The sequence below is a fragment of the Equus caballus genome, chromosome 19, assembly GCF_041296265.1.
Source record: "Equus caballus isolate H_3958 breed thoroughbred chromosome 19, TB-T2T, whole genome shotgun sequence".
Taxonomy (NCBI): Eukaryota; Metazoa; Chordata; class Mammalia; order Perissodactyla; family Equidae; genus Equus; species Equus caballus.
The window spans coordinates 43238463-43262193 of NC_091702.1; the positions used below are offsets into that span (position 1 = coordinate 43238463).

General features: G+C 39.4%; 1 protein-coding gene across 1 annotated transcript; it reads right to left on the reverse strand.

Annotated features, from left to right (window-relative positions):
• Positions 1-9622: 9622 nt before the first annotated feature.
• On the reverse strand, positions 9623-23648 carry FBXO45 (F-box protein 45). Its single transcript, XM_001916634.5, has 3 exons — positions 23331-23648; positions 16823-17179; positions 9623-12772 (listed from the first exon to the last, which is right to left on the reverse strand). The coding sequence occupies exons 1-3, from the start codon at positions 23646-23648 to the stop codon at positions 12587-12589; spliced, it is 861 nt and encodes a 286-aa protein (XP_001916669.3). The 3' UTR covers positions 9623-12586.
• Positions 23649-23731: the final 83 nt, after the last annotated feature.

The window sequence follows — 23731 nt, forward strand, 5'->3', positions numbered from 1 at the left end:
GCGAGAAACCAGTTTGTCAACAAGCGACCTGGTGAGTCTCACTCAGGTAGCCTAGCAATGAGTTGGCTCTTCAGAGAGGGCTGCAAAGCCTCCCTTCTATAAATCCTCTGAATTATCAGGCCGTTTCTAACACATTTCTCATGCCAGGAAGGCTGAAACCTTAATCAAAAAGCCAGCTTGGTCTGATGGGCCTGATTCCTCCACACTTCTCTATAAAAGTGTGAGGCAACAGAAATCTGGACTCCCTCTCCTGTATGCCATTCATGATGCGTCCGGCTGTGCCCGGCCGAAGCTTCCCCAGGAAATGGTCAGAATCTGGGGTACCACATGCACCCCTTATGCTTGCAGGTTGAAATATGCCTTTACCGTGTATTATCTGTGGGGTTTGCCCTTGCCCTTGCTTGATAAACAGAAGTATTGCTGGCGAGAGTAAATTGGTCTAAATATTTTGATAATCAGTTAGGCAATACCTAACAAAGGGGAAGATGAGCACCATCCATCAATCAATGCCATTCCTAGTAATATATTCTAGAGGGATCATAGCATATGTACAGAACGCTTTGTTTGTAATAATAAAAAATGGAAATAACATAAATGGTCATCAACAGAAGAATACATAGAGTGCAATATATTTGTAAGATGAAATACTGTACAGTAATTTTAAATGAATTAACAGCTCTGTGTTTAAGTATGATTAAGTCACAAGGCATAATGTTAGAGAAGGACATAAGCAGTATTATGGTATATGTATATGTATATTTGTAAATAAGCAAAACAATGCTAAACCTTCTTTATGGAATCAGGCATGTGTAGAAAAACTTAAAAAAAAACCCATGGGAATGAAAAGTGCCAGATTCTGGAAAGAAATCAAATGCCAGGCAGGGGTACATGGGGGCTTCAACTCTACGTGTAGTACTTTGTTTCTGGGAAAAAATTACCTGAAACAAATATGGCAAAATGTGAAGATTTGTTAAAGCTGAACAGTGTGCACATGAGTGTTTGTTGTTATTCTCTTTACTCTTCTGCTTATTTCAAAGATGTCAAAATTACAAAAGGAGAGTCACAAGACAGAGAAAGCTTCCAGCATGTGTCTGCAGAAGGGGGTACCTGTGGGAGTCAAGTCAGTGGAGTCACGGAAGCCCAAGGAGGCAATAACGTGGGTTTAAAATTGGGAGGAAGACAGAAATCAATCTTAGAATATTTTTGACATTGGGGACATGAACAATGCCTGAGATTTTTAAAAATAATAATAAACAGAATATTTGGAAGCCTTGGTAAAAACCAAATTGCTATAAATAGTTAAAAGAAACAAAGTTTTAGCGAGTTGGTCATTTGACAAATTGTAAACTGCTATTAATGAATTAGCATTTAACGATTCGTTACTTAGCAAATTGAGAGAGATGTTTAAATACTATTTATCCTTTGAGGGTCTGCTCAAATGACACCTCCTCCATGAAGTTGCTTGGATTGAAACACTGCCTCATCCCAAAATGCCCTCTGCTTGCTCTGAAGTCCCATAGCATTCTCTCTGCACTGCCCTCGGGCATTATCATTTTCTACCGCATGTTACAGCTATTTAGACATGTCTTGGCTTCCTTGCAGGACCATGAGATCCTTGAGGGCAGAGTTTTACTTGTCTCTGTCTGCCTGGTTGTGTGGTGCTTGGGGTGGGTCCTTAGGTATCCAAACAAGTGAGAGGAGAAAGAGGGACCAGGAGCCCTCACTGGGGAAAGGATCAAGTAACTAAAAACAGCCACTCCTTCCAGCCTGCAAAGTGAGGGTATTTATAACGGTCTGGGCTTTGAGTTTAAGCCACAGACTTTTGCTGTTTCAACATTTTTGCCTCTTGGGCCATTTCCTTTGAGATGAAGTTCTGCCAATTTCTACCTTCAGACTCAGCCCATGGTGCCAGCCTGCCAGTGTGGTGCCAGGTGCTCTCAGAGGAAGGAAAGCAAGAAAATATGATGGAAGCTTTTCTCCGCAGCAGCAGTAGACCCAGCTCTCACGCAGATGAGGAGTGCTTGGGCGAGGACCAGGAGCCCAGAGCCAGGCTGCTCTCAGGATGCGACACGGAAAAGCCAAGGGTTCAGAAAGGTAAGGCGGCTGACAGTCAGGACTAGACAAGAGGCCTCTGGGTTTTAGGGTTGTGAGATTTAGCAAATAAAAATACAGGACACCCAATGAAATTTGAATTTCAGATAACAATGAATAGCTCTTTAGCGTAAGTATATCTGATGCAACATTGTGGGTCCCTAAGTCAGGGACTTGGTGCCAGGGTGGCAGGCCACAAGAGGTCATGAAATCAGGGCCACATACAGGCTCGGGCTGGGAGGAGTCTGGAGGGTGCAGTAGGTCCTCCTGAGCTCCCTCTGGGCAGATGCCTGGCTCCATCTTCCTGCAAGAGCTCTTTTTGTACCTCAAAACCTAAATTTCACTTAGAAACTTAGAGGGAAGGTGTCTCTAAGTGTCTAAACCATCTTAGGAAAAGACACGGTCTTTTCCCTAAAATACGCCCTCAGTTCACCTCATTACTGAACCCCCCTGCAGGCTGTGACCCTCAGTTCACTTCAGTACTCCAAAAGCAACCAAAATTCAACTCTGGGGTCTCCAGGAAAGGAGTGCGGGGAAATATGTAAGCACGATGCCCACAGGAGAGGGAGCAACTTATGACCAATGCAATCACCCTCGTTTTTAATGCTCAAAATGAGCAGCTGGATGCTAAGGATTCAAGATCAGCCAAACAAAAAGCAGACCACTGAGCCAGCTTTCCTCTGAATTTCGAACCTCACCGTCCTATAGTGTGTCTCTTAAAGCAGGGGGCAGAAGCCTGAGGCAAGAAGCGTAGTTTCTTTTTACAAGATCCAAATGACCTGAGCTTTTTATTCTTGCCCTTGAGTTAGCAAACCAGCTCCTGCCGCCCAAGCAGCGTCTGTGGCCTCTCGGAGCTGAGTCTGGCACCTCGGGCTGCTGTCGTGCTGTAAGCCTCCATGCCTTTATGGGGTTGCCTTGCTCTCCTCTCTCTATCTTTTTCTCCTTACCCCTTTCAGCTCCTCTCTTTTTCCTCTTCGATTCTCTAAAAGTGCTACCCTTTATATGGCCAAATTTTGAAATAAAAGCCTGTTTGTTTGCGTCTTCGTGCAGTATCCAGCCTCTCTCCTTTGTGACTGGCTCCTACCTACCCTACCCTCCAGCCCCAGCCACCAGGTACAGAGGTGGGACCCTAGCGACTTCCTAGCTGCCATGTGAAGCCGCTCCCCACCCCTTGACATGACCACAGCTGATCAGACTAGCAGTAGAAAGTGAAGTCCCTATCTTCAGAATTTGGTATTGGGACTAGGAATCCAGTCTCATCCTGGGTTCATCTTTTGAAAGGAGGAGAGACAGAGGCAGCCATTTTCCACACTGCGGACCATGTGGAAGAGAAAGTTCAGGGAAAGAATGAAGAGACGTCTCAGGAACAAGGAAGAGTCGACACTCTCAGGCTCCTGATGACTTCCCATTGCCTTGTCCAGGTCCCTCATGAAGCCCAACTGCATTCCCGCCACTCACCTCTGTGAGATATCTCCGTATCTCTATAATCACCTCCTTTTGCTTAAACTACCTCAAGTATCTGTTGCTTCAAATATTTTTTTTTAATGTTTCCTATTCCTAATTTTAGGACCAAATGAGCTAAAGGTTTTATTTTTCACGCACATGCACAAACAAAAATCCCACACAAAAAAATTGCTTTTCTCTCCTGGTTGCTTCCTAATAATATTTCCCCATTCTAGGACAGTTCAGTAATAATAGCAAGAAATGCCTGGGGCACTTACTATCTTCCTGGCACCATTCTAAGCAGTCAATGTGCCTTTCATTTCAACTTCACAATATCCTTTAAAGGAAGTAGCACTCTTCCTCCCATTTTACAGATGAGTGAACTGAGGCACAGAGAAATCAAATGTCTTCTCCAAAGTTACAGAGCTAATAGGTGGTGGAACGGGGGTTTGAATCCAGGTAGTCTTGCCTCCAGGATCCATGCCCTTAACCACTACACTATGTACCTTACAGACAGCAGGTTACCAATCAACCTGACAAAAGACCTTCCAACAAATCTATGACATCCCTGAAACAGTACCCAGCCTTCCCCCTCATTCCGGTGGACATCCAAATACAGCATCAAAGTTGCCTCCCAAGAGAATTGGAGAATTGGCGGAGAGAAAACTTACCAGGTGTGTCAGTTTCCTACAGCTGCCGTAGCAAAATACCACACACTGGTTGGCTTAAAAAACAAAAATTTATCATCTTGCTGTTCTGGAGGCCAGAAGTCTGAGACCAAAGTGTGGGCAGAGTTGGTTCCTTCTGAGAGCTGTGAGGGAGGATCTGTTCCATGCCTCTTTCCTAGCGTCTGGTGGTTTGCTGGCAATCTTTGGCTGCATCTCCATGTGGTGTTCTCTCTGTGTGCATGTCTGTGTCCAAATATCCCCTTTTAATAAGGACACCAATCACATTGGATTAGAGGCCCACACTACTCCAGTATGGCCTCAACTAATTACATCTGCAATGACCCTATTTCCGAATAAGGTCACATTCTGAGGTACTGGGGGTTAGGACTCCAACATACAAATTTTGGGGGAATACAATTCAACTCCTAATACCAGGTTTTATTATTTCTTTCCTGCAGCAATTTTCAATGATTATATCTCCTTTTTTTTTCAAAGAGGTAAAAATTTTGAATCTAAGATATGACAAGCCACGGGTGCGGCTTCTTAGCTTTGGTTTAGCGCTTAAATTTCCTCGTCACCTTGATTCATGATGGATACCAAATCCACTACCCCTGAAAGAATCTTGTTAGGACATTGTCCTCCTTTCAATGACTGCATTAACGTAGCTCACTAAGGTGAAGGACGGACCAACAGAAGAGGTACAGATGCCTTAGGTAACAGCTCTGGCTCTGCCATTGATTTGCTCTCGGTCTGGGCTAGAGGTTTTCTTTCTATATCTACTTTCCTGGTTATAAAACAGAGATTTCGCCTGCATTCTCAGGCTCCTCAAAAGCCAGTCCTGAATAGTGCTCTCCTAGCTCAGGGGAGAATTACCTGGGAACTTAAAGAAAAATACCAATACTGATGCCTGAGTCCATCCCCCTATTCCACCTGATTTAATTTGCCTGGGCATCTTGTCTTTCCCAGGTATCTATTATCTTGATTGTGATGGATGTAGACATATGTCAAAACTTATCAAACTGTACACTTTAAATATATATAGTTCACTGTATATCAATTATATCTCAATAAAGCTGTTTAAAAAATAAAAAGCTTTGAGGCCGCCCCATGGCATAGTGGTTAGGTTCATGTGCTCTGCTTTGGTGGCCCCAGGTTCACGGGTTTGGATCCTGGGTGTGGACCTACACACCACTCATCAAGTCATGCTGTGGTCGTGTCCCACATACGAAACAGAGGAAGATTGGCACAGATGTTAGCTCAGGGCCAATCTTCCTCACCATAAAAAAAAAAAAAAAAGCACCTTCCAGATTCTAGCAGGCATCTCAAAATGAGAACCACCAAGTTAGGTTAACCTCTTCCTTTACGCAGATAAAGAAACAGCCCTAGAAGGGAAGGAATCTGCTCAGGAATCATGTCATGACTGGCAGTACTGCCAGGACTTAGAACCTGTGACTAATGAACTGAACTCCAGTGTTCTTTCCTTAAAACCAAAATGAGAGAAAATTACTTAGCTCCTCGAAAAATTTAAAATGAGGCCCTTGAAAAATTTGAAGTGCTAGGATTGTTACTCAGGGGTGTAGGGCACGAGAGCTAAAACAAAAAACAAAAACCCACTAGCCTTTTCTTGGTAGAGTCACCACTTAGAGGTCAGCTGGTTGTCCTGTGATCGTATTCCAGGCCCACCCTCCCCTCACTCTGCCCACTTTCATCACAGTCCAGAGGAGCCGGTAGAGCCAAAGAGGAAAGCAACACGTCGGCAGCTCTCATGCGCTGTTCAGTGGCCTGTTGGCTTCCTCTTTCCTTAACTCCAGACTTACTAGTTCCAACCACCTTTTCAGTACTTTTACCTCAGAGTCAACATGTTCAAAACTGAACTCGTCACCTCCTTCTCCAATTTATTCCTCCTTTTCAATTCCCTATCTTAATAAAGAGTACCATTATTCTCCCAAACAGCCACATCAAAAAAAGTGCTTCATCCTCCACACACAAGTGGTGTCCATTTATCTCCCTGAACCTCTCCCAAGTACATCCTTCCTCTGCTTCCTTACAGTCACCTCAGTGTAGGTCCTCGTCATTTCCTGCCTAGACCTCCCGACTGATGGCCCATCTTTCTATTGCTGCCTCTTGCAGCTAGAATAATCATTGAAAAACACCACAGATCATGCCATGCCCCGGCTTGAAAACCTTTGAATGATTTCCTCACGAAAAACAGGATGAAGCCCAAACTCCTGAGCATGACAATTACCATCTGGTCCCAATCTCCCTGTTTCATATCCTCTCCCACCCCTCTTCCACTATGCACGCTGGGTTTCCATACATACTGGATCCACTTACGACTCTGTGTCATCATACATACTATTCCGTCTGCCTACAGTAGTGGATCTCTCCTCACTAACTCCTAGCTAAGAGCTGAGTCTTAGCTTAAATATCACTCCAGATTAAGTTAAATACTCCCTCTCTCCTATGCCACGCTGGACCTCATACACAACTCCATTAAAGCAATTATTCCATTGTTTCATGGCAGTCTATTTCCACATTTGCTTTCTCACTAGCTTGTGAACTTTAGAACAGGCCGTGTTTTTGTTTTGTTTTGTTCTCATCTCTACATCCCTAGGACCTGGCAAGAGTCTGGTATATACAGGTGTATAAAAATATTTAATGAATTATGAATTTCTTTTATGCTTCTTTCATTCTTTCTGAACTACTGAGTGGGTGACTAGCAGCTGGGTGGGCAGGAGGATCATAATTTAGGAAGCCATGGTTTAGCTCCGGTCACATAAAACCCAGAGTGACCTAGGGAGTCACTCTTGGTTCCATGCGGCTCCATCAGCACTTAAGTTCATTATTCCTGTAAGCTGTGCTTGGAAGGGTGGATACATTTAGCTGCTCCAAAAACTCAACGTAGCCAGTTTCTGCTATCAACATGCCTTTCAGCAAGTAGTAGTCTGTCCAAACTCTTTATTGCTCTGGGCAACTTAGTAATGAATTGTATCACTCTTTGGCCTGTTGAAAGGGGGGAGTGAAGTCAGTGACTACTCTCACTCCAACCTTAAGCATCCTTTCCTTCAAAAGTAAAGGTGATCAACAAAGGGGCACAGACGAATAAAAAATCTTTTAAACATTGGTTGGAAAATGTGAACAAGATGGCTACATTAAAATAAACAAAGATAGCTGGCCTATTCCTATTACAATATGCCTCTAATTAATCTAACTTTGGATATTAACATTTTAACAAATTATTTCAGGGAGCCTTTCTCAAGGGAGATAGGACCTCAGAACCATTCCCATTACTCAGTTGAATCCCTCATTTTATTTTGAGAGGAAAGGAGGGAGCAGAAATACCATATGACTTACTAAGTAGCGTATCATAGACTAGGTAGACAGGACTTGACTTCCCTAATCTTTTTCTTATGTGTTTTCTTGTTTAAAAAGAAAGAGAAATTAAGGACTGTCAACAGGGTGACTGAAGGAAAATTCTCTAAATGATTTTTACTTCGAGTCACTCATCATGAAATCCTATACACATAAGATGATTAAGGACAAACCTTAACTCCTGAGAAGCTACTTCTTTTAACAAACTATATTCTGAAGAGTAGAGAACATGTTGCTCTCAGCAATATTTTAATGAATACATTAAATAAAAAACAAACAGTTTGGGGGAGGATCCAAAAAAGAAATTAGGACAACAGACTGGTAAAGCTGTCCCTGGTATCTCTTTCCACTAAATAAAAAGATAAATACAGAAATTTTACACCTACTTAATTTTCCTTTAGAAAATTAAAACCCTTTGTATAAATCTTAAAGATTTTATTTTTTTCCTTTTTCTCCCCAAATCCCCTCGGTCCATAGTTGTATATTCTTCGTTGTGGGTCCTTCTAGTTGTGGCATGTGGGACGCTGCCTCAGCGTGGTTTAATGAGCAGTGCCATGTCCGCACCCAGGATTTGAACCAATGAAACACTGGGCTGCCTGCAGCGGAGCCCGCGAACTTAACCACTCAGCCACAGAGCCAGCTCCCCTTTGTATAAATTTTAACATACTAATACATCAAGCAACTTTTACCAACATGATCAATTGACTCTCTTTTAAGCTTTGGATCACAGAAACCATTTGTTCAGCCACGCCTGCCTCTGTAACTCTTGGCAAACAACTGTATTATCAAACAATTGTTAGCTGGGGGCAGAGGCAACAGGGGACAGAATCCTGGTGAATTACTATTCCCCGTCCACGTTCCAGTCTAAACATGGGAAATGCGGATTCCATTATTAAAAGCCACGACACTTACAGGTAAACTCCCTCACCACATCTGGTTACTAAGGTACCCCACTTTTTCTCTCTAATGTATAAGCAAGTCCCTTGTTTTAAATGTAAGCAATCACAGGTTAATATTTGTTTTAACTTTTTATTAAGAAACTAAAGCAAAACACCAGAATTTCCAAAAATTAAAATACAGAATTCTAATTTTAATTCTAAACAAGTATGAAATCTACATCAAGAACTAAAAATCAGAGTTTACCAATATTTAAGAATAAAGGGGAATGGCTAAAATGCATCCACAGTCATTATTTCTTCCTTATTAGCCTCAGATTAGCATCCCTTTCCTTTGTGCTTCACTTGGACAGAATACAGAAAGAATTCTCCCTCATATATCTTTTGTTACTGTAGTCTGTAACTTCAGAGTTTGTTTTCCTACATAGTTTTTTCTCTGTTCCTTCAGCAAATACGTGAGTACCTGCCTAATGGGCTAAGATGATGTGGGCATAAAGATGAATCCATCAGAGATCCTGTCCTAAGGTGTTCAGGGGAGATAAAACACCAAGAAATAATCAATAAATATAAATAAATTCATACAAGGTATAAAGTAAAACAGCACAAGTATAGATAAAATATAAACATAGGGAAATTTCAAGGAAAGAGAGATTACACTCAGCTAGAGGAGTTGAGGAATGCTTTATGAGGGTAGTATTTGGGTTGGGAAGGGAGTATTCCTTCCAGGAAGGCTTCAAAGTGGTCCTGATTGTGGTGGTTTTGACTTCTGGGAAGTAATCTTCTCAATACTAATCTTTAAAATAAGGTCCTTAAGTTTCTATCTCTTCAAACTGTTCATTTTTTTTAAATGATCAAAAAATATTAATATTACAGTCTATATAAACAGCAGTTTGGGCACTTAAAAAGTTAATTATACCTACTATATGGTTTAGGGCTCTGTTGTTTTCGAAACTCTTTCCCAGGTCAAGTCATATCTGAGAGGCGAAAAATGTCTAATAATTGAGCCATAACTTTAAGTCTTCAACGGCAAAACCTACTTGCTTTTGGTGCTTACATGAATAAGAAAAAGGAGATGAAATAAATGGCTTAACATTCAAAAGTCAGACAACGAAAAAACTAGCAACTATGAAATGATATATATTAACCACAGAATTCTTTGTATGAAAAGTTTTAATGAATTATTAGCCATTGACCATTACAGACTTTAACCCTTAATATTTCTTCTTTCCTATGTAAAACCAGATAATTTAAAACAGCCTATCTCAAGTATGACAGAAGACCATAGTATGAATAAGAGTAATAGTAATGTTTGCTTACACATCTGCATGCTTCACTAAAGTTAAGAACCAAAGAAAATGCTCCCAGTTTCCCAAGTCAACAAAGCAAACTCAATTACACATTTTTTCCTGATCATAGTTTCAGCTGAAAGACAACAAACACTACTTTGCCTTTCAATAGCACTTATTATCCATTGCACAAACATTTTCCCGTTATTTTCTCCTTTACCCTCAATATCCTTGTGAGGTAGTGAAGGGAGGGAGCAAGGATTTCTTTAAATTTTGCAGATGAGAAAACTTAAGGTGAATTTAGAATGCAACCTTGGCAGCAGATTGAAATCACCTGGGAAGCAGACCAACATCAGAATCTTAGGGTATGGGAGCCAACATCAGTATTTTTCAAGATGCACATGACTCCAAAGTACAGCTAAGGCTGAGAACCACTGGTTTAGAGGAGTTATACTCAGTCTTCAGCTGTGACTTCTACCTAAACACTCAGCACCAATGAAAAAGAGATTCCATTTCCTTGAACGCTGTAGCTGTTTAACATTCTGTGCAGCTACTATTGGTCTCCAGTAATGAATCAATCAGGTTAGGTATGAAGGCTCTTCATTCCCCTGATGTTTATGGTAAATATGAACCTCCATTTTATAAAATTTGCAAATGGGATATTAGGAAATTTAAATTTTTGAGATAAGAATGGCTTGTTAAATATTTAGGCAATTCTTTGATTCTAGGTTCAATACGCACTCACCATGTGTTTCTGTGTTCCATTAAGCACCTTCAAAACTTTGTTACAAGTGAATGTTTACCAATAAGACAAAACAGAAGTTATAAACAAAACTCTCAGTAACAGCTCTTGGAATTAGCTGTATCACAATCTGAAAAAGAAACAAGTACTGAAAGGACTTTATAGTTTTCTAAATAGCTCAATCTTCATCCTGAACCAGTTCTCTTCTTTACTTAAACTTTAAACTTTGCCAAATTGAGTTGTTCTACACCAAGAAAAGTAAATTTCTGTAGCAGCTATATTGTCTAATATAATTTCACTCTGTACTATTAAATATGGTCTCCAGGAGATTTCTTCTTGACATGGGTATCAAAAAGGATCTGTAACAGATTTCACCTTTAAGCAACATACCAAATGCACAATAAATATTTGTAAACCTGTCAGGTGGCAAAAAAATCTTTGTTCATGACTGAAATCCCCTGCTTCATAGGAGTACTGATAATCTTAACTCTCAAGGAGCAACCCAAGAACCCCAGCCAGCTGCTTGCTGTCCCTAATTTTATTAGATTTAAAACAAAATACACATACAGTAATAACCTAAAAAGTACAAAGATTCCACTTGCCTTAGTCAATTCTTATCACAAAGATGTATCTGAAACCATACAATTTATACTTTCATACAGAAAGATGATGCTGTTTCTCTTCTAACAAAAGAAAATCTCAGCTCATGTATGTTGGATTATTAATTTAAAAGAGTATTAGTGAAATCAGATTTATTAGTCAAAAATTCAGAACAGGAATTAATGTTAAGTTCTTCTACAATGAAACTTTCAAAATATTGCCAACCTGAAGGTTTCAGCACAAGGTGTTTTATTTCAAGTCCCATGGGGGCAATTATCTATAATGAGATTAAGAACACATTCTTAACCTGGGTTCAGGTTGGCACTGTTTCAGGTGCATGAGTAAACATTTTTTGATAACCCCAAGGAAGAGTTTGAGGCTTAGATTGTTGCATGATGTAAACAATATGAAATTAAAAAAAAAAATTATAATATCTGCAGCATTATAAAGTTACAAAATAAAGGGACCAGTAATCAATTCCTTTCCTAAAGTCTGTGACTAACAGCTTCCTTACTTGAGTCCTATAAGAGCAAATGGCAACATTCGGTGTTGTTATGAGACACTTTCTCAGAAGGCCAAAATATAAAACCAGATACTACAAGATGCACATTATCATTACTATTACTGACATATGTATGATTAGAAATAGACTCGCCTTCCCTCATCCTTAGCCAGGAGATGAGGGATTTTAACAATAATTTTGATCTCTAAAAAAAAGACTGTAATAGCTATGGAAACTGTAAACCAAATATAATACAGAATCAGCCAATACAACACATCTCCTCTTAAAATCCTCTTCTTTGTAGTTACCCAATTGTCCCTAAATGTTACTCTAATTTTGTACCATGTAGTGGTTTTTAAGAAACTGAACTAGAACAAAGAAACCCCTTTGTCCTGTGTTTTTTTATACAGTTTTTTTACACACATATTGTATATACAACTTTTAAAATAGCTGCACAATTTTACATCTCACTGTTAGAGAAGTGCAGTCCAGGCAGACCATGCTTCTCAATATATTAAAAATATTAAATAAAATCCAACCAGTTTCATACTTTTCTAATAGTCAAGCTGGCTGGAAAAACAGGTCTGGAGAAAAAACAGGCAGTTGTAAAACAGGATCAGTCTTTCTTCACAAACACACTACTTAACAATCTTGCTATTTCCCTATCTTATCCCTTTCATAGCATCTCTAAAATCTCACCTTAAAAGTTGGAAATAACACACTGCTGACTTAGAGACAAAATCTGTTGCAACATGCATATGTCAACTGCCCACTCAACCAGCTGCAACCCTGAGGATTTTTCTGGCCCAGTAGAAAGAGGAAACACTAAGATAATCTCTGCTGTAAAGCTGCTTCTCCAGTTAACAATTTCGTGTGTTTTTCAGGATGTTTCTTGGGCATGCATGTATGACACTGTCACTTCATGATTCTACTTTCAACAAGCAGATATCTCCTCCACTCTGTCTTTCACCCCAAGAAAGCCACTGTCATCCATCCAAAGGTTTTCCAAGGTAAACCAAAGTCACTTCTGTGTTGCCATATACAGCAGAAACTGCTGGATATAAGCAGGCCTTGGGAAGTCCTCTAAAGGCCACCCCCAGGAACTCATATCCACGTTCAAAAGCTAAAGTCTTATCTTCCATGTCCAAGATGACGCGAATTCTTTCTCCTATCTGCAAAGACATCAAAAAAAGGTTAGAAGAAAACCCACTACAGCTAGAAGAAACATGATACAAATCACAATATATCCTAAAAGTTATCTAGAAAAACCAGAAGAGAACTTTTCAGAAGAAAAGTATTCTGGTCAGGGAGAAACATCTAGAAGAAAGAACATTTATCAATTTCACCACAAATGCTTCTTTTGATAGTCTTTTTTTTAATTTTAAGACTTGCATGGGATCTACATTTAATACTGAGTTTAAATGTTCTCCCGAATAGTCCCCAGATTTTACTTACTCTGTTTATAGGCTTTTCTTATGAAGGTTACCACTAAAATCCATAACTTGGAATATTTTACCAAAAAAAGGCTATCTAAATAACCTTTTCAAATTATTACAGTATATATATATATACATACAATGGAATATTATTCAGCCATAAAAAGAAACACAGTTTTGATATGTGCTACAACATTGATGCACCTTGAAAACATTATGCTAAGTGAAATAAGCCACACACAAAAAGATAAATATTGTATGATTCCACTTATATCAGGCACCTAGAATATTCAAATTCATAGAGTCGGAAGTAGAACAGAGGTTACAGAAGCTGAGAGGAGGGAGAAATGGAGTTATTGTTTAATGAATACAGAGTTTATGCTGGGGATGAAGAAAAATTGGGGGTATAGAGAGTGGTGATGGTTACACAACATTGTGAATGTATTTAATGCCACTGAATTGTACACTTACAAATGGTTAAAATAATAAATATTGTTGTCTATACTTTACCACAATAAACAAATTACTATAATAAAACACACAGCATTTAAAGTTTACAAAACAGTTCTATATACAACGTGGAACTTATATAATCAAGAACAGCCAAATCTGACTCCAGATTCTAAAGATGCAGAATAGGTTTATTAAATAGTCACTTTGCAGGCAACTGCTCTGAAACATCTGTTTGTTATAAAAACAGCAGCACTGATTGTTAAACTAAACTGGAAGCATAACGTATCCAGTTATTTTCCCATTTGGAAAAGTAAGCAAAGAAATAAGGATGTTTTATCTTCATAATTTGCATCTATAAAAAGTTGTTGCATCTACATACTTAGAAGCAGAAAGTCCTAACGTTTGCAATCAAAAGTCATAATACTTCCCAATCATGGTAACTCCTGCTGTTGTCATTACTTCCCTTCATTGTATTTCCTGTCACAAACTACAAACATCTGCTTTTTTCCTCCCTTTGCCCAACTCACAGTTTAACCCACACCCCATTTTATGGTCCTAATCATCATCACCACTACTGCCACCAAAAACCTTAACAACAACAAAATATTGAAACGAAAAGTTAGTGTTTTGTTGGGTATTCATTTTATGCTTTATTTGCATTATTTCATTTAATCCTCAGATCAATCCTAGGAATTATCCTTATTTTACCAAAGATGACACTAAGAAGACAGAATGGCTTCTGGTGAAATTTGCAAGTCTGCTTCACCTTTGACTGAGCACATAGCATGCACCCAGCACAGGCAGCAGAAAGCAGACGTCTTAGTAGCTCTAGGTGTCAGAGGGCAAAGCTTGGAGAAGGCAAAGCAACTGCAAACTCAGAGAAGGAACTCCAGAAGTAACAGAAACACAAAGAGGATGAGCCCCAAAATCTGAGGATAAACTGCCCAAATTCTTGTGTGACTGCTGTTTTACACAGACATAGGGGAAACCCTCAGAGAATCAGGCTGAAAAAGTAGCAGCTAGAAGACCAAAAACCTGAATGAAGACATTAGCTGCTGCACACCATGGGGGAGACAGGGTTTACAATTTGAGTCCAGGCAAGTTAATTGCTTACTAGAACACGAAAACTTACACTTTTCAGAAAAGCAAAGTAATTTCTAGAAGAGAAAACATTCCAGAGTTACTACTACATATTACCTGCAACGTCCAGTTTTCAATTCAAAAATTACTGGAAAGTGCAACTCATTCTCAGGGGAAAAAAGCAGTCAATAGAAGCTGACTCCAAGTGGGCCTAGAGGTTGGATTTGGCAGACAAAGACTTCAAAGCAGTTATTATCAATATGTGCAAACAATCAAAGAAAAATCTAGTATTAATGAATGGACAGATACAGATTCTTAATAGAGAAATGGAAACCATAAAAAAGAACCAAATAAAAATTCTAGAGCTAAAGAGCACAATAACCAAAATTCACTAGCCTGACTTAATAGCAGAGTTGAAATGACAATAAAGAATCTATGAACTTGAAGACAAAGTAACAGAAATTATCCAATCCAAAAAATAGAACAAAGATTTTTTAAAAAAGAACACTGCTTCAAAGGCATAGAGATATGGAAAATATCAAGCAGTCCAACAATTATATTAAATTTAAATGGATTAAACACTCAAAAAGGCAGAGATTATGAGATAGGGTTAGATAAAAAGAAAGACCCAATTATACACTGTCTAGAAGACCCACTTTAAATACAAAGACAGATTAAAAGTAAAAGGATGGGGGAAAAGAGGTACCTTGCAATAGTAAGCATAAGAAAGTTATAGTGGCTATAGTAGTATCAGACAAAATAGACTTAAAGACAAGCAATATTACTGGAGTCAAAGAAAGTCATTTCACAATGATAAAAGAGTTCATCAAGTGGGGAAATATAACAATTATAAATGTATATGCACCTAATAACAGAGCTCCAAAACACACGAAGGAAAAACTGACAGAACTGAAAGAAGAAATAGATAAATTAGCAAGTATAGTTGGAGATTTCAATATTCCTCTCAGTAAATGATAGAACTCGTAGAAAGAAAAATCAGTAAGGATATAGAAGACTTGAGCACTGTCAACCAATTTGACCTAATTGTCATTTATAGAATATTCCATACAAAAACAGGATATACATGCTTTTAAGCACACATGGAACATTCATCAAGATAAACCATATGTTCGGAATAAAACAAGTCTCAATAAATTTAAAAGGACTGAAATCATACAGAGTATGTTCTCTGAAAAACAAAGACTAAAGGACTTTCACTACAAAATCACCACAAGGCTGGTCATAGGACTTTATCTTCAATGATTATTAAGTCCAAACACCCTTCTCCTTAGGGTAATTCCAGAGCCTGAAAGGACAGTGAGGAAAGGATTCTGTGAAAGAAAATCGTTCCAGGCTTTTATACCTCAGGAAATGAGATATATTTTTAGTTCTTCTACTTTAGTATGCCTGACTTGAGGTCATTACTAAGGCTAGAGCTTTCAGGCCACATGTTCCACTGAAATATGCAATCTATAATTCCTTAAAATTTCCAATTTCTTATCAGATTATTTTAACATTCTCATCAGATTTGTTTTAGACTCTGCTAATCTATGGTAATCATATAGCTTTTACAAGTAGGAACTATAGTTATGACCCCAGAATCAAATGAGTATGGCGTAAGGCTAAGATGAAAAGAATAAAAAATACAGTAGTTTGCCTGAACTTGTCTGTCTTCACAGAAATCTTTGACACAAACAGATTAATAAGTAGCAGAGGGTGAGTACGTGTGTGTATGCACATAGGCGCGTTTGTGGGGGTGAGATGTCTAGAAAAAGTAGATTTGGATGTGCCATGATATAGGAAAGATGACAATCTAGAACATGAGTTGGTAAACTATGGCCCCTGGGCCAAATTTGGCCTGCAGCCCATATATAGGTTTTATTGTAACACGGCTATGCTCATTTATTTTCTTATTATCTATGGCTGCTTTTGTGTTATAAAAAGAATTGAATAGTTATGACAGAGATCATATGGACCACAAAGCCTAAAATATTTACTACCTGGCCATGTACAGAAAAAGTTTGCCAACTTCTGATTTAGAGCAAAGATGGACTGCTCAAGGTCAAATATGTATTAGGAAACAAATATTGAGATGCTAAAACATTATTATCAGGGTGGCAAAAAAGGTCAGTTACATTATTTATTTAAAAATTACCAAAAATACACAAAGCTATATAAAATTTTGTAAATTTAAAATAAATTAAGTCATGAATTGACAAAGGCCCACATCTGAGAAAATACCCAGTTTCTCACCTGATATTTTGGTGCATTGTTGCATTGTGGAAAACTGCCATTGACTTCTCCATTATGTAGCAGATTATTGTCCACCAGATTCCAGCCCCAGCTCTGGTCATCACTGCCCAGCAATGCCACATAACCTTGGCACTGCATGGGGGCCCGTTTTGTGGCAATTCCAATCACTGCCACAGTGCCCAGAGGGCCCTCCCACCACACCTCCCACGCATGGCGGCCCTCACTGAAACCAATCTTGGTCCTTGCACCATCAGTGCTCTGAGCAATGGGGTTTCGATGTAAAGTAAAACCATTCTTCTTAATGTAGACATTCCTGGAGCAGTCATTAGTGCTGAAGGCATGCTGGAAAGCACGTATCTGAAAAGATGAAAAACAGACGAAAAAATGGAAATTTGGTTTTTCTTAAATATTAAAAAGTACCCAAACTATAGGCTACATGTTTTTAAACAATAAAGTTATATATTTTTAAACAACACAATGAGTATTTCCAAAAAATGGCTGAAGTGTCAAGATGGGATACTAACATAAATTGTATGACATTTAAAAATAACTGCCAACCGTTTCATTATTGACCAAAATTCTAAATGTAGTATAATTTCTCCAAATAGACTTCTTAAAATATCAAGATATACACAGAGTCCTTATAGAGATAACACTGAAATGTTTATGGATGACATAATGATATCTGGCAACTGCTCTGAAATATCCAGGTTTGGAGTGGGAGAGTGGGTGGGGTAAAGAAGAAACCAGACTGCCCATGAATTAATCATCAGCAAAGCTTGGTGATAGGTATTGGGAGGGTCATTATTTTCACTACTCTTGTTTACATTTGATATTTTTATATCAAAAAGTTAAGAGATGCACAGTTTTCATGTTGGCAATGTTGTCATTAAAAAGAATATTTTAAGTAAAATAGAAAACTTAGTCATAGCAGCTCTAAAGTCTATGAAAAATTTTAATAACCACAAACTATCTTAGATCCTCAGCCTCCTTGCTAGGTATTACTCATACACCCAAACAGCACCACTCTCATTTTACCAAATCAAATAATCCCCTAGATAGCATCTAAATGCAACCACTAGAATTTAGAGAGATAGTCATTAAGAGCAGCTACCAATGATGGGCCAGATTAGCTGATATTCAGTAATTATCAGTTTTTTAAGCTTCCAAAATAAAGAGAGTATGAAAATTGCTCCTCTGCACAAAACATAGCGATTCCTCATGTTTTAATAATTTAAAGCTTTTGGTTTGTATGTTTTTTAAAAATCCCTTCTTGGGGCTGGCCCTGTGGCTGAGGGGTTAAAGTTCTGCATGCTCTACTTCGGTGGCCTGGGTTTGCAGATTTGGATCCTGGGTGCAGACCTACTCCACTCATCAGCCATGCTGTGGAGGCATCCCACATACAAAAAACAGGGGAAGACTGGCACAGATGTTAGCTCAGGGCTAATCTTCCTCAGGCCAAAAAAAAAGGAAGATTTGCAACAGATGTTAGTGGGGGTGAATCTTCCTCACCAAAAAAACAAAAACAGTCACCCAGTACAACTCAGGATGAGGACGCAGACCCAAAAGTCAATAGCTTGTTAGAGCAAGAGCCCCAAACAGAAGCCAGGTATTCAGTCCCCTCATCCAGTGTTCATGTACTCCTAGCCAGTACTTCACTGTTTCATTGCTGCACTCCACAGCAGAGAGATTTGAAACAAAAACAAAAACACCTGCTTGTTTCAGGTATCTCACATTTTCATAGGGAGGCTGTAAAACCGAAGTATTCCTACATTTTTCCCTATCTGATCCTATTTATAATACACTTTTAAGCACCTAAAAGATCAGAAGATAGGAATAAATGGAGGAGTAAAATGTCCCCAAAATATTAAATATTGCCTAAATAACTCAAAGATTACTCTCAAGACAATTCACTATATTTAATACTTATCTATGCCTACTTCTCAATTCTTATACATACCAATTGCTTTTGCTCTATTCTTATTCTCTTTGTCACACTGACCCTGTTACAATCTCTTCCTCAAACTTTTATGACATCTTCCTATTATCCTGGACTGATCCTTCACTGTATCCTTTTTTGGTGACCATTCTGCCTCTGCCTCCCAAAACTCTCCAGAACTCAATCCTTAATCCTCTCCCTGAATTCTTTCCATCCAGACTTGTCTTTCTAAAACAGCACCTTTATTACAACTCTTCACAGTTCAATAACCTTTGATAGTTCCATACTATCACATCAACTATAAATTCTTCTGCCTGGCCTGCAAAGCCCTCTAGATCTGGTTCCTCCTATTTCCCTTTCTAACTTCATGTTGTTCTCCTTGTCTGTAGTATCATAACTGCTTTCTCCTTCCATGTATCCTCTAGGACCAGCTCTAGTCTTACCATCTCCATAAGGCTATTTTTAACCAGGACCACCCAACCTCCCTCATTTCTCTCTTCTGAATTCCTACCCACAATATTCTGCACCATACAACACTTGATTCTGTACACACCTCAACCACTTGATTCTTGTAAAAAATATCTTGCCCTCTCAAAATCTAATCTAACCTAAACTGATCAAACCTCAATAGGAAATACAGAAGACAGAAGAACATGTTAAGCAACACCACGAGAATGAAATCTGTGAAATCCAGACTGAAGGAAACACTACAGGGTAAACAACCGGATTTCTTCAACAAATAAGTTGTAGGGGTAGGAGGTGGGGAAGATGGAGGGTAAATTTGTAGACTAAAATAGCGTTAAGAGACACATAAAGTGTTTGCCATGGGAACTTTATATAGATCTTGATTAAATAAACTGAAAGTTAAAAATACAACATTTGACATTTATGAGATAATTGGAAATTTGAACACTGCATTTTTTATATAAAGGAATTATTGTTAACTTCTTTATACTTTAGACGTGATGATGATATTGTGATTATGTTGTGTTCTTATCTTTTAGAGATGGATACTGAAAAATTTAGATGAAATGGAAAAATAAATACACAAATTAATAAATAAAAACAATCTATGTCTCACAGTCTCATGCACAACCTGGATTTTACATTATAGCAAACAGATTTAAGATCTAGTTTAGGATCTAAGTCTGAAATTTAGAGAATTATAGTTAGCTGCTAAGTATGACTGGAAAAATTCATGTTACCTGGCGACATGTAAAACTAACTTTTAAAAAGAAGACAAATCCTAAACAGATTGACAACTCCAAATACTTTCCAGTTTTGTGCTATCCCAAACCTGTTCCCATCCTTCTCTCAGTTACCCAGCTTCCCTGGAAATTCTATCTGATTCTTCCTTCTTCCTCATCTCACTCATCTAGTCAGCTGTCCACCTAGCTGGATTTGTTCTCTGTAACTGCTCTCCCAGCCATCCCCTTCTCGCCTCTACACACTTGTTCAGGTCCTAAGTATCTGTGGTATAGGCACTAACCCCTGCCCTCTCCAAGTCATCTTATGGCCTAGTTTTTCTAAAGCACAGCTCTTCTTTTGTCACTCTTCTGTTCGAACTTCTGTGGTTTCCAACTGTCGAACAAAGCCAAAACTATAGACTGAAGGTTGTATTTCAAGGACCTCCACGATATATCTACTTTCAGCTTACCTTTACAATCATATTTCCCACTACTTCAATTCGGTCTAACTAAACTATTTTCTATCTCTTTAGCCTCTCCTCTAAGCTCCAAACTGTAACAGCTGCCTATATGAAATCTCTTGGATGTCTCAAAAACACTGTAAATTCTACTCTACCAAAACTGAACTTGTTATTCCTCCTAAATCTTGTCCAGGTGATTCCTATATTATGTAAGCCAGATCCTAAGAGTCATCCTTAGCACCTCCCTTTTCCTCACTCCTATTTCAAATCGATTGCCAACTCCTGTAGATTTTACTTCCTAAATCTCTTCTAAATTTCCCCTCATCTCCTCTACTACTTACTTCCTAACTGATCTACCCATATTTCTAAGGTCCCCATTGAATCTGTTCTCCACACCTAAAGTTAGAAATAACCTCTTAAACATGGAAAATAATCATATTACCAATCCTGACTCTCCTAACCCCTTCTTGCTTACAATTCAAAATGGCTTCCCCATAGTTTGGCCACAGTCCACCTCTTCCATCTTATCTCAAATCTGCTTCACCTTTGCTCTCTATGCTCCAGCCACATTGATGTATTTTCTGTCCCTCATACTCATCAGGTTCCCTTCTAGAAGGCTCTTCTCTCTCCCCTTGGCCTATTCATCTTTATCCTTCAGGTCTCAGCTCATGCATTATTTCCCCAGAGAGAGCCTTCCCTGACCCTCCCACCTAGGTCAAATCTTCCATTACAGACATTCAGAGCACCATGTATTGTGCCTTCACAGTACTTACCACAGAGGCAATTTTACAACTGTGTCATTACTTCATTAATATCCATTTTCCCCCTACTAGACTGCAAGCTCCACAGGGCAAGGCATCTGTAAGAGTTTGTGTCTGGTTTTATTCACCTTTGCATCTGCAAAACTGAGCATAGTGCCTGGCACTCATATTGTTTTAAATAAAAATATATACTGTACATATATTTGCTTTCCTCTTGTCCTGCTTTTGTTCAGGGTATTTCCTCTTACTAAAATGTTCCTTCTCATCTTTTAAATTCAGCTCAAATGCAATCTCAACCTCAAACCTTCTTCAATCTTCCACTCAACATGTAAATCTCTCCTTTCAATGAACTTCTAATATATATTTTTATATCTCTAACAATTAGGAGCAATTTCTACTATGTGTTAGTTCTTTCTATAGATTCTTTTCTCCTCTACTAGACTGAGGACTTCCTTACTAAGCTATCTGACTTCTTTTGAATTAATCTTTTTATCCTCAAGATATTCAAAAAAGTCCTGCAATATCTGAATGAATGTGTGATTAGTAGAAGCCTACAATACCTACAGCACATGTAGTAGAAAGACACACAAAGTATTAAAAACTTAAGAATCCTAAACTATCTCTGGACTGATACAACAGAAATAGGTAACACAGGCTGCCTTCACGAAGGGAAACTGGGTGGCTGGGGGACAAGGGCAAAAGGAAGACATTTTGCTTTACACTATTTTGCTTCTTTTAAATGTTGACTCTCATGAACACATGATCTATTACATATTATTACATGAATCTTGAATCATGTGAAACATATCAATTACAGACCAATTACAAAAATGTCTTAATTTAAAATAAGTAAAAACAATAAACTTATTGGAAAAATAAAAACTAAATAAAACTTAGGAAGACTATACGTTTATCAGGCCAAGTAGGACAAAACCGCAATCTTCTGCACCCAGCTATATAAATTACACCTAGTACCTTTTGAGCATCTACCACGTACAAATACTGTCCTAGTAAATTAACATGCTATTTCACTTAACGGAAAAACAATTTGACAGGTGACATATTTAACAGCAACATTCTTTATCTTATTAAAACCTGCTTTATTACAGAAGAATAAATTTTACACTATTTCACATGGAAAAAATAATTTACTTCTTACTCTGACCTCCGTTGTCAGTCTGGCATTAAAAGGGGACGTTTTCCCTTTCTAGTTATTATGGTTTACTACATTCCACGCCTGACTTTATCCTCTCTCAGATATGCTCTTGGTGACTGCTACACTAAATAGCTGTTATCCATCCAACTGAATTCAAGCTGAAGACCTTTTGTTTATATTGCCTGAAGAATCCTCTCAGCCCTGCCATAACCTGTCATTTGACATTTTTATCTGTATATGAGGAAGGCAGAAACACGCACAAGAATCTACAAGGAAAAAAGGCAGCAAAACTGGAATCAGCACGTTAGATGACAAATAGAACAGAAGAGACACACTATCAAGGTGGAACTATGAAAAAGTTGGCAAGGCAGTAGCCAATAATAGTGGGCAAAGCAGTATTATGACGGTTAAGTGGTGCCGATGGGAAGATGTTCTGTTAAAGCCTTATCTTGAAAATTAGTAGGATGCCTAGAACCACACTCACTTATAAGCCTGAAATACAGTAGAGTCAATTAAAGAGAACTTGAGCGAAAATAAAGAAAAAATGGTTATGACTCAGAACTTGGAAAGGGTGAGGTGAATGTGGGGTGAAAGCAAAAATGTTCGAAACAAAGCCGATGTTAGAGGCAGCCGAGACGATGTGAGCCTATCTGGAGGGCAGGGAGAAAAAATTGGATGAGAGTATCGAAAGGTGCAACAATGGGGGTGGTCTGTCTGGAAGGGGAAAGACTGTGCAAAGTAGGATGAGTGATGGAAACCAGGGATGGGAAACCGTATGGTCCTTTAAAAAGTGTATCACGGAAGTGGGATGGGTTGAGGAGCAGAACTTCAATCCTAAAAGAGGATCATTATGGAGGGGGAAGGTGAGGGAAGGTATTGACGGGAGCCGTGGAAAGGCGGGATGGTGAAGCGAGGCGTCTGACTCAGAAGCTTAGACTAGAAGCACTGCGAGGGGGCTGGAGGAGCGGGACTGGGGGCAGCGGCGTGGCCCGGGGCTCCCTCACCTTGGCCTTGTAGCTGGGCAGGTTGCAGAGGATGTCCGTGCGCAGAGCCTCTTCTGCCAGGCTGCGGGCGCACAGGCTCCGCCACACCTCGCTGTTCTCATCGCCGTGCAGGCAGCGGTACCAGTGCTTGCACACCAGGGCGCAGCTCCGCAGCTCGGACAGCTCCAGGTAGGAGAACACCAACTCCAGCACCCGGCTGGGCAGCCGGCCCCCGACCCCCGCGGACCCGGAGCCCGAGCCGGCGCCCGCGCCGCCGCCGCCGCCGCTACAGCCAGCGCCGCCCGAGGCTGCCCCAGCCCCAGGGGCCGGCGCCGCCATCACCTCACCAGCCGGCCCGAGGGCCGCCGCCACCACCGCCGCCTCCCCCCGTCTCTGCTAGGGAGGCCAAGCCTCGCCTGGAG